At 44.2% G+C, this 15,153-nt stretch overlaps 1 protein-coding gene across 1 annotated transcript in view; it reads left to right on the top strand.

Annotated features, from left to right (window-relative positions):
* Positions 1-1,011: 1,011 nt before the first annotated feature.
* The window catches only part of ERO1A (endoplasmic reticulum oxidoreductase 1 alpha), a 60,211-nt gene continuing 46,069 nt past the window's right edge, over positions 1,012-15,153 (top strand). The window contains exons 1-2 of the mRNA XM_033188028.1: positions 1,012-1,588; positions 14,409-14,528. Coding sequence (XP_033043919.1) covers positions 1,475-1,588; positions 14,409-14,528 — 234 coding nt within the window. The 5' untranslated portion in view covers positions 1,012-1,474. The remainder of the gene's footprint in view (positions 1,589-14,408; positions 14,529-15,153) is intronic.

Raw genomic sequence — 15,153 nt, forward strand, 5'->3', positions numbered from 1 at the left:
CAACATGGCAAAACCCCTTCTCTCCTAAAAACACAAAAATTAACCGAGTGTGTGGTGGCTTACACCTGTAATCCCAGCTACAGGGGAAGCTCAGGCAGGAGAATCGCTTGAACCCGGGAGACAGAGATTACAGTGAGCCGAGATCCGGCCACTGCACTCCAGCCTGGGCGACAGAGCGAGACTCCGCCTCAAAAAAAAACAAAAAACAAAAAACAAAAGTAATCCCAGCACTTTGGGAGGCTGAGACCGGAGAATCGCTCTTGAGGAGTTTGAGAACAGCCTGGGCAATATGGTGAAACCTCGTTTCTACTAAAAATAAAATTAGCCCGGCGTGGTGGCGCACGCCTGTAGTCTATGCTACGCAGGAGGCTTAGGTGGGAGGATCGCTTGAGCCCAGGAGTTCGAGGCTGCAGTGAGCCGCGATCGAATCATTGCAGGAGAGCCTGGGTGACCCAGGAAGACCCTATCTGGTGGGGGGCAGGGGGGAAGCGGATAGACTAGTCCCAACGCTGAATGTTAAAAGATCAGGACTCGGGATCAGACGACCTGGCTCTATCACTACCCAGCTCCCAATCCTTGCTCACGTTACCTCACTTCTCTGAAGGGTCTGTTTCCTCCTATGATATGAGAGGGTGGCTTTCACCCTCGCTGTCCAATACAGTGGGCACTAGCCAGTCACATTTGACTATGAAATGGTTCTAGGTCGCATCAAATACACACTGGATTTCAAAGACAAAAAAGTGAAATATGAATAAATTGAATATTGATTATATTTTGAAATAATAATTTGCACATTAGGGGTTAAATAAAAATATTTTAAAAATAAAATGTACCTGTTATTTTTCCTCTTTTGCTGTGGCTACTAAAAATATAAATGACATATGCCGCCCTGGTCTAGATGCTCTCTATTATCCCTTTCAGCTTTAAGACTCTGCCGGGAACACGGTGGACACGTAATTTGTACGATTTGATTGCCTCGCATTGAGATACGGAAGCATTGGCCTGGAGTGAGCGGGATGGGGCGGGGCCCCGCAGGAAAACACAGGCCGCCCCGGCTTTCGCTCTCGCTCTGGGAACTGGAAGGAACCCCGACAACAGCGCACGGCCTGGGGTTGTGCGTGCCGGGTCGCATCTCCAGGTCGGGGGCGTCAGAGAGCCGGGGGCGGGCGCGGGTGCGGGCGCGGGCCGGGCGGGGCCAAGCCGGGAAGCTGCTCGGTGCGTCAGCTTCACGCGCCGGGAAGGAACCGGTCCGAGGCCCCGGGCTGCCGGCGCGGGCGCCGCGGCACGTCCGCAGGCTGGGTCGCTAGGTGGCAACCGCTGAGAGGCGGTAGGGCCGAGGCGCGCCTGGGAGGCGGCCCTGAGGTGGGGCGCCGCCGGGGCCGGCCCGCGCGGGCTTCATCTGAGGGCGCACGGCCAGCGTCCGAGCGTGCGGACTGGACTCCCAGGCGTGGAGCGACGAGCTGCTGGAGCCGCAATGGACGGCGGCTGGGGATTCCTGATTGGCCTCCTGGGCGCCGTGTGGCTGCTCAGCTCGGGCCACGGAGAGCAGCAGCCCCCGGAGACAGCGGCACAGAGGTGCTTCTGCCAGGTGAGCGATGTGCCCGCTGATGCTGCGGACCCGGCGCCCTCCGCGGCGCGCTCTGTCCCGCACGCCCTGGCAGGTGAGCGGCTGGAGGTGCGTCCTTGCATCTCTTCCCGCCGGGAATGAGACTCCTGTGCTGCTGCCCGGTAGCCGGGACTGAATCTGGCTTGGCGTGGACCGGGCCTCCACGGCAGCCCGGACGTCGGCGTGCCCTCCGGTGCTTCGGGCCAGGAGAGGGGTTAGGTGCACGCGGTTGAGTGGGTTTATGCATCTTTGTTGGTCTTCTCGCCCAGGGAGAGTGTGCACAGTGTACAACGCACTGCCAGTATTTGCTATTTTCACAGAACCTAGATCTTTCTCACTTCTCTCTTGACCGGGAACTTGTGTACCCAGTGCCAGTGCTGCGTGCATTTCGCCAGCCTTTCTGGCTAAGACGTTTGTGGGCTGCTCTCAGATCTCGATGCTGGGCGGAAGAATGGCTGCGTGTGGTTTTTCTGTGTCTAAGCCCAACTGATGTCTTTGGGACCGCAGTTGCCCTCTGTTTTCTGGTCCGGTGTGCTCTTTTTCTTGAATGTAATGAGATTCTCTTATCGTGACACCCATTAAGCTGGTATGAATTGGGAGGATGGTACTTATTCTTCAGTGCACAAGTTTGATTACAAGCGGATTATGATCATTTCCTTCTGTAAGAGATGTGGTTCCTTGAGCAAAAAATTCAGAGAAACGTACAGGTTTCCATTATCCTCAGTATCTGGTATTTCAATGTGATTACTCTTGTCAAAGCCACCTTTTGGTTGACTCTGTTGATAAAAATTACGTTTTATACAAAACTAAGGGGTAGGCATCCATATTATTCCTAAGTGGATTTTGCTAGTAATTTATTACCGGAAATAACATGTGTTTAGGGGCATGACACCTTGTAGAAGGAAAGATACGTTTAAATATTATGAAAGATTTCTCTTCCACTGCTTTGCATTCTTGGATTTTGCTGTTTTGCTGAGTGATTTGGGAGTTGGTTAGTGTTATCTAGGAAACAACTGGAAGTTGAAAGAAAATTGCTACTTTACAACTAAGACATTGAAAAGTCCTTTACCTTCAATGATTGCCAACCACACAATCAAGTACTTAAAAGGAAAAAGGGTCATTTTTCTTCTGATTAGAAATACAATGCAACACCGAGATTAAACATTAAAAAAAAGATAGAAATAAGTGACTTTAAAATATTCCTTACGGAAAGAAGATGTCCAATGTAACATTTTCAACTACATTCTGGAGATTTGGATAGTGGAATAAAAGTACATGTTGAACTCTTCAACTTTTACTTTTGTTTTCCCTTAGTAACCTTTTTGGAGTTCTGCTTAAAATTGGAGAACTTTAAATTCTTTACGTTTATTTTCTTTTTCTTCTAACTAGTGATTAAACTTTTCCTTTTGCACAATACCCTCAGATTCAAATACTTCCCTAACATAAACTTCTGTTAAGCCCCTTTTTCTTTTAGAACGAGGGTGGCTATCTGTGTTTCTTTTCAGACTCAACCTTGAAAAATAGTAAATTGGGCTGAGTGTGGTCACTCCAGCTTGTAATCCCAGCACTTTGGGAGGCCGAGGTGGGAGGATCTCTTGAGTCCAGGAGTTCAAGACCAGCATGGGCAACATAGTGAAGCCCATGTCTCTACAAAAAAACTAAAAAAAGAAAAAAGCTGGGTGTGATGGTGTGCGCCTATGGTCTCAGATACTTGGGATGCTGAGGTGAGAGGATGGCTTGAGCCCAGGAGTTCAACACCAGCCTGGAGACCTGGTCTGTATTAGTCTGGGTTCTCTAGAGGAATAGAACCAGTGATATATATATATAAAGGGATAAAGGGGAGTTTATTAAGTATTAATTCACACAATCACAAAGTCCCACAATAGGCTGTCTACAGGCCGGGGAGCAAGGAGAGCCAGTCTGAGTTCAAAAACTGAAGAAGTTGGAGTTTGATATTTGAGGGCAGGAAGCATCCAGCATAGGAGAAAGATGTAGGCTGGGAGGCTAGGCCAGTCTCTCTTTCACATTTTTCTGCCTGCTTATATTCTAGCCATGTTGGCAGCTGATTAGATTGTGCCTACCCGGATTAAGGATGGGTCTGCCTTTCCCAGCCCACTGACTATGGTGATTGAGGCTGCGGTGAGCCATGATTGCACCACTGTGCTCTAGCCTGCGTGACAGAGTGAGAGCCTGCCTCAAAATAATAATAATAGTAATAAAGTAAACTGAGGATCATATTGTTAAAAAAAAGTTTTAACAGAAATTTAGAAATTTAGAATGGTCTACTTATGTCATGATTTGAGGGAGCCTAAGCAAAAAACATTAAAAAAAAATGATCTACTTAACTAAGAACAGAGACTATCGATTCCAATTCTATAAATGAAACAATAGGGCCGGTAATGGAAGGGATGAGGATGAGGGGAGAAGGAAGGAGAGGTGGCACTGATGAATAGACATGCAGAGAAAGAGGTAAGCAGATAGACAGACATACACACAGAGAAACAGCATGAGAGGGAAAAGAAAAAACAATGAAGAAAGAAAAGGGGAGATAAATGGTACTAATCATTCATTCAACAAACGTAACCACTCTGCACATTGGCCAGAGTGTTTGGGACGCAGAAATAATTATGGCATTATCCCTGCCCTGAAGAGCTATGTTTAGTGAATAATGTTCATTGGGGATTCGTGGGAGGCACAGATCCTAAGCACTTAAAAAACAAGTTAGGAAATATTGCTAGAAACTAAGTTAAAAACTAAATTTTCACCTAATATTTGGAAATACAAGTTAAAATCTTCTCTGGTTCTGTTTACAATATCCAGTGAGCTGCACAGTCCCATTGGTTGTTTTGGTAATTTTATCTTTTCTTCCTGTTGCCTGCCCCTCTTACCACATCTGCCTTGGGTTACCACATCCCCATCCATCATCACACTGTTGCATGGTGCCTGGCTTATTTTAGGGTTCAGTTCACAGAATGTCAGCTCTGATTTGAGCCAGAGCTGTGGCCTTAGAAAGTCATTGAATTAAAATGTGTAGAGCTCTACAAGTAATCAGATTAAATTCATCAAGCATATGTTGAAACCTACTGTGAACAATTTTTGGGAGATCAAAAAATGAATTCAAAAAAAAAGGTGTGACACTTCCAAGAAGTGAGCCTGGTAAATACTTGATGCTCAACAAGTCCTAGGGAAATTATAAGATGCAAACACTATGCCAGCAGGAGTATATTTTAAAAATTATTCTGCTTAGCAAGCCATTTGCATGTTTTCTGGAAATGATCTTTCAGATTGGTTGATAGCTCCAACGAAGTCTTTGGATTTGGTCAATTGCTACATACACCTGTTAGTTGACATCAAATCCTGCTAAAATTATTTTCTTTTTTTTTTTTTTTTTTTTTTTGAGACGGAGTCTCGCTCTGTCGCCCGGACTGGAGTGCAGTGGCCAGATCTCAGCTCACTGCAAGCTCTGCCTCCTGGGTTTACGCCATTCTCCTGCCTCAGCCTCCCGAGTAGCTGGGACTACAGGCGCCAGCCACCTCGCCCGGCTAGTTTTTGTATTTTTAGTAGAGACGGGGTTTCAGCGTATTAGCCAGGATGGTCTCGATCTCCTGACCTCGTGATCCGCCCGTCTCGGCCTCCCAAAGTGCTGGGATTACAGGCTTGAGCCACCGCGCCGGGCCAAATTATTTTCACTGTATGTTGTAAGTTCCTTTGATAATAGTGCTTAAGTGTTAGTTGCTCAAAATGAGTGATTCATTGCCTTAGACTTGTGAATCTGTATATGTAACCTCATGTAAGAATTGTGTATACAACCTAGGCCAGGCGCGGTGGCTCACGATGTTTGTAAACTCTGATTTGCTCACGATGTTTTTTTTTTTTTTGAGACGGAGTCTCGCTCTGTCGCCCAGGCTGGAGTGCAGTGGCGCAATCTCGGCTCACTGCAAGCTCTGCCTCCCGGGTTCACACCGTTCTCCTGCCTCAGCCTCCCGAGTAGCTGGGACTACAGGCACCAGCCACCACGCCTGGCTAATTTTTTTGTACTTTTAGTAGAGGCGGGGTTTCACCGTGTCAGCCAGGATGGTCTCGATCTCCTGACCTCATGATCCACTTGCCTCAGCCTCCCAAAGTGCTGGGATTACAGGCGTGAGCCACCGTACCCGGCCTGCTCACGATGTTTTATCGATCTTAATATGGCTAGTGCTAGTAGCACTCAAGATAGCTTATTTGAGCACGGTAAATCTCTGTCAGGCTAATGAAAGGGGAGAGTAGCTCAGAGTTCAAAATAAATACTCCAAAAATGGGTATTTTTTAGCTTGGTGTGCATTTAGCAGATTTAACCGGACAATTGTCTTGTTAGGTCAATTGAAACAATGGTTTTAGTTGTTAGCCCCAGTGGCTGAGCCATGGGAGAGACACTTGCTAATATGTTGAGTGGTGGGTGGAAATAAGCCCAGGATTAAAACTTAGTCAGAGGGATCTTTGAAACAGGTTACACTTGGAGAGGTGTCCACTGACTCTCATTGTGTGCTGCATTCCAGGCTTTTCTGAATAAACTGTGTGGAAGAAATATTTTCCTGATGGTTGCCAGTCATTTGACGACAATTTAAAGTTTCAGCAAGACTAAGTCTTTAAAACCAAAATGACCTGTAGCGTTCTAGGTCCTTAGAATGGTGCCTACTACCTGGTGTGGAATCTTTGGTATTTCCCTGTTTCCATTGACAGACTTGTCCCAGTGTCCTTGTGTCAACAGATGAGTACTTTTCGTGTTCTTTTTTTATGGTCATAAAACACAATAATTAAATACACCTGAAGTTCTTTGCTAACTAGAGCACACTTTGAGCACATCAATTTATTTATGTATTTCTCTCCACGTTTATTGAGGTATAATTGACACATAAAAATTGCATATGTTGGCTGGGTGTGGTGGCTCACACCTATAATTCCAGCACTTTGGGAGGCTGAGGCAGACAGATCACCTGAGGTTGGGGGTTCAAGACCAACCTGACCAACATGAAGAAACCCCATCTCTACTAAAAATACAAAATTAGCCAGGAGTGGTGGCACATGCCTGTAATCCCAGCTACTCAGGAGGCTGAGGCAGGAGAATTGCTTGAATCTGAGAGGCAGAGGTTGCGGTGACGTGAGATCGTGCCATTACTCTCCAGCCTGGATGACAAGAGCAAAACTGCGTGTGAGGGAAAAAAAAATTGCATATATTTAAGGTGTACCACATAATGTTTGATATATAAGGTCCTTATCCTTTTTTTTTTGAGGCAGAGTCTCGCTTTGTCACCCAGGCTGGGGTGCAGTGGCATGAACTTGGCTCACTGCAACCTCTGCCTCCTGGGTTCAAGTGATTCTCCTGCCTCAGCCTCCCAAGTAGCTAGGAGTACAGGCACCTGCCACCTTGCCCTGTTGGCCAGGCTGGTTTTGAACTCCTGACCCCAGGTGATCTGCCCTCCTTGGCCTCCCAAAGTGCTGGGATTATAGGCATGAGCCACCGTGCCTGGCCCTTGCCCATTTTTTTAATGGGGTTATTTGTTTTTTTGTTGTTGAGTTGTGTGAGTTCCTTTTATATTTTGGATATTAACATCTTGTCAGACAGATGGTCTGCAAATATTTTCTCCCATTCTGTAGGTTGCCTTTTCATTTTGTTGCTTGTTTCTTTGTTGCATAGAAACATTTTAGTTGCATGTAGTCCCACTTACTTATTTTTGCTTTTGTTGCTGGTCTTTTTGGTGTCACATAAAAAATCATTGCCAAGACTAATGTCATGGAGCTTTTCTCCTGTGTTTTTTTCTAGGAGTCTTGGTGTTTTAGAAACACCAAGACTCCTAGAGTATAGAAACAATTGATTTTTGTATGTTGATTTTGTTTCTTGCAATTTTACTGAATTTATTAGTTCTAATGGTTTTCTGGTGGAGTCTTTAGGATTTTCTATATATAAGATCATGTCATCTGCAAAAAGAGACAATTTTACTTATTTTTTATTTGGATACCTTTTATTTCTTTCTCTTTCCTAATTCACACTTTGAGCACATTTAAAAGGTATTTCATAAAAAATGTATATGAGGGCTGGGCGCAGTGGCGCACGCCTGTAATTGCAGCACTTTGGGAGGCCTATGCCTGTGGATCACCTGAGGTTAGGAGTTTGAGACCAGCCTGACCAACATGGTGAAACCCTGTGTCTGCTAAAATACAAAATTAGCCGGGCATGGTGGTGGGCGCCTGAGTCAGGAGAGTCTCTTGAACCTGGGAGGCAGAGGTTGCAGTGAGCTGAGATCGCACCATTGCACTGCAGCCTGGGCGACAAGAGCAAAACTCCGTCTCAGAAAAAAGGTATATGAGGAATATATTCTTATAGTGCTTTGAGTGAAAAAATAAAATAATGTATGATAAGACTAGAATATATTGATACACAAGAAACTTCAGAAAGTGTTGTTTTGTCTTTCATTGCAAATTAAAGGATACCTCTAACACGAGAATAGTGAACAAGCAGTATGTGGTAATTTTCCTTTGTCCTGCCTTTTGTATTTGGTCAAATCAGACAGAGTCAACAGACAAAATAATTGAGGCTCCTTCCATAGCTAACTGTTGGTTATCTAGTTCTTTGTTCCATTGGGGCTACAGATGTCAAATTTTTGGGAAATTTTAGCTGCAAATTTGGCTGTATTTTTCTTATTCATGATGAAAATGCCATGTGATACTTTGGGAAGTAATACATGCTTCCCTTTCATTGGAAGCATTTAAGCAGAAGTAGGGTAATAACAGTTTACTTTGTACTATTTACCTTGGTATCACATCTTTGAGATGACAACTTGTTTTCTTTTCTTCTTTTTTTTTTTTTTTTTGAGAGGGAGTTTCGCTCTTGTTGCCCAGGCTGGAGTGCAATGGCGCAATCTCGGCTTACCACAACCTCCGCCTCCCGGGTTCAAGTGATTCTCCTGCCTCAGCCTCCCGAGTAGCTGGGATTACAGGCACACGCCACCACACCCTGTTAATTTTTGTATTTTTAGTAGAGACAGGGTTTCTCCATGTTAGTTAGGCTGGCCTGGAACTCCCGACCTCAGGTAATTCGCCTGCCTCGGCCTCCCAAAGTGCTGGGATTACAGGCGTGAGCCACTGTGCCCAGCCACTATTTTCTATTAATATGAGAAACCAAGGCCTAGAGAGGTTAAATAAGTGAAAAACTAATGACTGGAAGAGATGGGATTCAAACCTAAGGAGGTCTGATGTTAGAACGTACATACTGCCGGGTGCGGTGGCTCAAGCCTGTAATCCCAGCACTTTGGGAGGCCGAGACGGGCGGATCACGAGGTCAGGAGATCGAGACCATCCTGGCTAACACGGTGAAACCCCATCTCTACTAAAAAATACAAAAAACTAGCCGGGCGAGGTGGTGGGCGCCTGTAGTCCCAGCTACTCGGGAGGCTGAGGCAGGAGAATGGCGTAAACCCGGGAGGCGGAGCTTGCAGTGAGCTGAGATCTGGTCCCTGCACTCCAGCCTGGGAGACAGTGAGACTCCGCCTCAAAAAAAAAAAAAAAAAAAAAAAGAACGTGCATACTAACTATTGTTACACACCGCCTGTTCCTTGAGGGATATGAATGGAGGCATTTTCTGTTTTGCTTGGGAGGTTGTAATAGCCTTCCAAGGCTCTGTAACTCTTAAAAAGACTAGGACTTTTTTTTTTTTCTTTTTCTTTTTTTAAAGGCAAGGTCTTGCTCTGTCATTCAGGCTGGAGTACATTGGCATGATTATGGCTCACTGCAGCCTCAACCTCCCTGGCTCAAGCGATTCTCCCACCTTAGCCTCCTAAGTGGCTGGGACTACAGATGTGCACCACCATGCCTGGCTAGTTATTTTAATTTTTTGTAGAGATAAGGCCTCACTGTGTTGCCCAGGCTGGTCTCAAACTCCTAGGCTCAAGCAACCCTCTGGCCTTCGCCTCGCAAACTGCTGGAATTACAGGTGTGAGCCACCATGCCTGACCAAAAGGCTAGAATTTTGAAGTGGGCCATGTTAACGTGTCAGGCCTACCTTGGTCCTCCTATTTACCGTCCCTCAACTGGGGCCTTCTTATCTCTGCTTATTAGATTGGCCCTCTACCAAAAGCTGTCATTACTTGAAGCTTAGAGCAGTGAACCTCAAACGTTAGGATACTAACTTTTAAAACACATTAGCTTTAAAAAAAATTTAGATTCCTATGGTAGGTCAGAGTTCTGTTTCACCTTGGGATATAGTGTAGTAGTTATTTTCCATCTTACCTTTGTTCCATTTTGTAGTTATTTAGGCAGGCTTAGCACTTCCTGAAACAATATCCAGTCCTCCCTGTTCCAGGTTGGCACCTGTCTTTGGTCTTAGTTGAGGTAATAGGATTTTGCTTTGTTTCCAGGATCCTGTTCTGTGTCTTTTAACTGTATTTTACTTTAGCCCTTTCCTGAAGCTCTAATCTTTATCTTTTTTTTTTTGAGACAGGGTCTTACTCCCATTGCCCAGGTTGGAGTGCAGTGGCGCAATCTCAGTTCACCACAACTTCGACTTCCCAGGCTCAAGCCATCCTCCCACCTCAGCCTCCTAAGCAGCTGGGACTGCAGGTGTATGCCACCATGCCTGGCTAATTTTTTTTTTTTTTTTGTAGTTTTGGTTGAGACAGGGTTTTTTGTTTGTTTGTTTGTTTTTTTTTGAGACGGAGTCTTGCTCTGTTGCCCCACTGGTGGCTCCATCTCGGCTCACTGCAAGCTCCGCCTCCCGGGTTCACGCTGTTCTCCTGCCTCAGCCTCCCCGGTAGCTGGGACCACAGGCACCCGCCACCACGCCCAGCTAATTTTTTGTATTTTTAGTAGAGACAGGGTTTCACTGTGTTAGCTATGATGGTCTCAATCTCCTGACCTCGTGATCCACCTGCCTCGGCCTCCCAAAGTGCTGGGATTACAAGCGTGAGCCACCGCGCCTGGCCGAGACAGGGTTTTACCGTGTTGCTCAGGCTGGTCTGGAATTCCTGGGCTCAAGAGACCTACCAACCTCAGCCTCCCAAAGTGCTGATTACAGGCGTGAGCCACTCCCTGACTGAGATTCTATTCTAGTAACATGCTTTGTTCTCTGGTTTCTAGAACTGATCCTGCCACCATCTTTGCCAGACTGTCTCCCAGGGATCAGGTTGGCAGGCTTATCTGAGCTGTCAGATGGCATGGATTTCTGAGAATCTTCCTGTCTTGTCTTTACTGAACTGTCTTCATCCATTGAAACTCCTGCCACCCTTATACTCCCTTAGCTGCCCTGCCACCTGTGGTTGTAGTTAAGAATACCTCGTACTCCATATTTCAGAAGGGGCAGAACATTTTTTCTTTTTTTGAGACCGAGTCTAGCTCTGTTGCCCAGGCTGGAGTGCAGTGGTGTGATCTTGGCTCTCTGCAACCTCTGCCTCCCAGGTTCAAGCGGTTCTCTGGCCTCAGCCTTCCGAGTAGCTGGGACTACAGGCATGCACCACCATGCCCAGCTAATTTTTTTTTGAGACAGAGTCTCACTCTGTCGCCCAGGCTGGAGAGTGGTGCGATCTCGGCTCACTGCAAGCTCTGCCTCCCGGGTTCACGCCATTCTCCTGCCTCAACCTCCCGCGTAGCTGGAACTACAGGCGCCCACCACCACGCCCAGCTAAATTTTTGTATTTTTTTTTTTTTTTTTTTTTTTTTTTTTTGAGACGGAGTCTCGCTCTGTCGCCCAGGCTGGAGTGCAGTGGCCGGATCTCAGCTCACTGCAAGCCCCGCCTCCCGGGTTCACGCCATTCTCCTGCCTCAGCCTCCCGAGTAGCTGGGACTACAGGCGCCCGCCACCTCGCCCGGCTAGTTTTTTGTATTTTTTAGTAGAGACGGGGTTTCACAGTGTTAGCCAGGATGGTCTCGATCTCCTGACCTCGTGATCCGCCCGCCTCGGCCTCCCAAAGTGCTGGGATTACAGGCTTGAGCCACCGCGCCCGGCCAATTTTTGTATTTTTTTTAGTAGAGACGGGGTTTCACCGTGTTGGCCAGGATGGTCTCGATCTCCTGACCTCGTGATCCGCCCACCTCGGCCTCCCAAAGCAGGGATTACGGGCGTGAGCCACTGCGCCTGGCCAAGAACATTTTAAAATCTACCATTTATCCTGCCTCCTTTCCCTTTGTGGTCTCTTGGCTATATGCCACCTCAGCTCTGGAGGATTTTTGCATTTCTTTCTGGTTTGGGGCTTCTTAGAGCTTCCTTTGTAATTAGGATAGAGATAGGAAGAATGATGGATACAAAAGGTGTTTACCTTTGCTGCTTGCTTTACTTGCTATGTGTGTTTCTGCCCCTGTGCTTGTGTACTCTGGGGCACTGAGCATACCATAGGTGACATGGTGCTAGATATGTTTAATGAGACAGTATGGTGCTGGTCCCCAGTGATGAGTGCCAATGGACAACATTCATTCATTCACCCACCTCTTCCACAAATAATAATAATAATAATAATAATAATAATTTATTTGTGACAGGATCTCACTTTGTTGCCAAGGCTGGAGTGCAGTGGAGTGCAGTGGTGTGATCTTGGCTCACTGCAACCTCTGCGTTTTGGGTTCAAGTGATTCTCCTGCTTCAGGCGCAGAAGTAGCTGGGACTACAGGCATGGGCCACCATGCCTGGCTAATTTTTATATTTCTGGTAGAGATGGCGCTTCGCCATGTTGGTCACGCTGGTCTCCAACTCCTGACCTCAAGTGATCCTCCCGCCTCAGCCTCCCAGAGTGCTGGGATTACAGGCCACAAATAATTATTGAGCATCTACTGTGTGCTTTCTGGAAGTATATGATTTTTCACTCAAGGATTTTATACTCGAGTGGGCAGGAGCAAAATAGATAAATTCACTACTGTGAGGTACAGTAATACTTAGATAATAGTGTATGGAGTGACCTGGGAGCAGCTGGAAGAGGCATTTAACCCAGCCGGTGGTAAGGAGTACTGGCAGGACAGCTTGCTGAAAAAGGTGATACTGAGCTGAGTCTTGAAGATTTTTTTTTTACCTTAAAAATGAATTCCTCTGGGGGAAGAATGGATGCCTTGAAACTTGCTCTCAAGTTTTTCATGTGTTTCTTTTTGTAACTTAATGTCTCTACTTTGCATATGTCCCTTTGGCCTTTGCAGTCTCTGTGTCTGTCATTCTTTGTATAATAATTCGTATCAAAGAGGAGAAACAGCTATTTTTTGTCCCTAGAAGTTCTACTCTTAAAGTTCAAAAGAAAGTTTGAAAAATCAAATCATTTAGGTTAAAAGTACTTTGTGTTGTTGGTATCCAAAATTAGGACTCTGAGATTCTTGTGTATTCAGAGAATTTTTAGTAGGAAACAAGGACAAATTTGCATATGAAATGAAAATAGTTATTACATGACAAAATATGTAGATCAGATTTCTAGAAACTGAATTAGTCCAAAACAAGAATAGGAAAAGCAGTAAAAAGTTCCTCTTGAATGTTGCTGTTGTCATCCAAAGTATTCTTATTTCTTTTAGGTGAAAAATTTCCATTACTCTTTTGTGATATTCTCAAATTAAAGTTTAGGATTTTACAGTATTCTAAAATACTGAATCTTAATTCAGTATTTCAATAGAGTATTATTGATTTGCTTCCTTGTCAGTAGATTTTTAAATTATTTATTTCTAGGCAATAGATCCTCCTAAAATATAATCCAAAGTAGATTAAAATACAAATATCTAGACCAGAGTATGATAAATATCTCTTTTCTGGAACATGCTATATTTAACATTTTTTTTCTAGGTTTGTTTTTGTTTTTGGAATCATATTTGTTTCTTAATGCAATCTTTAATTCTGTTAGATGTTTTTCTAGCTCAAATAAACACCTAAGAATTTTAGTTTAATTTGGCAAGTAACACAGGTGAAAAAAAGAAAAAAATAATTCTAGTTTCTTAACTGATAATATTTGTTATCATTACCATTGTATCCTAGGATATGCGCATTTAATAGCTTGATTTAGTACATATCGTTGAGACATTAGCTTTAAAAATTTGAAGAGCAGACTGACTTTGAAGTCAGTTTGCTGTTTCATTGTTACTAATGATAAGTAGTTTCTAAGCACCATTCCAAACCTTTAAGAAATTGTTACAGCCTATTATTTGAGGGTTGTTAGATCCTTACTGAAAGCTAAGGATGGGAATGCAGCTGTGCCTCAGAAAAGACAGTGGAAGTGGGAGCTGGAAATCCCTCAGATATCCAAGTAGCATGTACTCTCTCTCTATCTCCTCTTCTGCTTCTTTGTGTATCTTTTTTTTCCCCCAAGAATTCCAAGCACAATCAAGCTTTGTGTATCTTTTAAAACTTTTCTGTTCTCTGCCATCTGGCTCATGTGCTCCTCAGTTCACATGACGGAGTATTTGTTTACTGGTCTTGCCACAGGGAGACATCTTTCCCTGTTATTCTCAATTCTAGGATCCTGGAGGGGTACCATGACCTGGTTTGAGTTAGATGCCTACCCTTGGTCAGGTCAACTATGGCCTGGAGGGCAGAGTTACAAAATAAATGGCTGCCAGGGGACCAACTCTCTGTGTGTGTGTGTGTGTGATGAGCTCTACACACCTTACAGAAGTATCCAATCCATTCCTCGGTATATAGCAAGAGCAGCAGTATTACCAGATTATTGTCATACCCCATCTCAAGAAACTATGTGGGAGGAGGGAGGATAAGGATTGGTTGAGTAGGGGGCTGTTTCCTAACAACCATGTGAGGAAAAACAACCCTGTTGCATTCAGGACATTTCAATTTAATATTTCATTTTCTTTGTAACAGGTTAGTGGCTACTTGGATGATTGTACCTGTGACGTTGAAACTATTGATAGATTTAATAACTACAGGCTTTTCCCAAGACTACAAAAACTTCTCGAAAGTGACTACTTTAGATATTACAAGGTATTTTTAATTTTAATTTTTTTATACATGAATACTTTAAATGGATAATTACATTTTCTTAAGAATTACTGAGCTTCAACGTTGTAGTTGTTATTTAAAATTGATATAGGCTTTGTTAAGAAAATTCAGTTCATAAGAGTGAACCATGTGATTCTGAAACCATCCATTGGATAATTTTAGTAACTGAATTTTACACTATAGAGTTAGAACCTAGTTGGTTAAATTGAAGTTAGGACAGAAATTATTATATATTGTTATCAAAATGGTGAGATCATAATTTTCTAAAACATCAGATTGGTTTCAATTAATTAAAATAATTAAATATTTTTTGTAGAATCATGACTTTATCCTGACCTATATTATTTTAACAAATGACTGGTGCTGTTTTATCTTGAGATATCTACTAGAAGAGTTTAGAAAACCTGACCAATGGAGTATTTAATTGTAGTCAGAGTTTACAATTGTCTATTCTCTATCTGTTAACTCTTTCTTGTTTGAAAAGAAGGTGAGTCAAACTACTTTGGCTCCTAGTTGCCCTCTGTTCAGAGTCTATTTAATGGCGGTCAGTGTCTTTTTTTTTTGAGACCGAGTCTTGCTTTGTCGCCCAGGCTTGAGTGCAGTGGCG

The sequence above is a fragment of the Trachypithecus francoisi genome, unplaced genomic scaffold (genome assembly GCF_009764315.1).
Source record: "Trachypithecus francoisi isolate TF-2019V2 unplaced genomic scaffold, Tfra_2.0 Lachesis_group3, whole genome shotgun sequence".
In the NCBI taxonomy this organism is placed as follows: Eukaryota; Metazoa; Chordata; class Mammalia; order Primates; family Cercopithecidae; genus Trachypithecus; species Trachypithecus francoisi.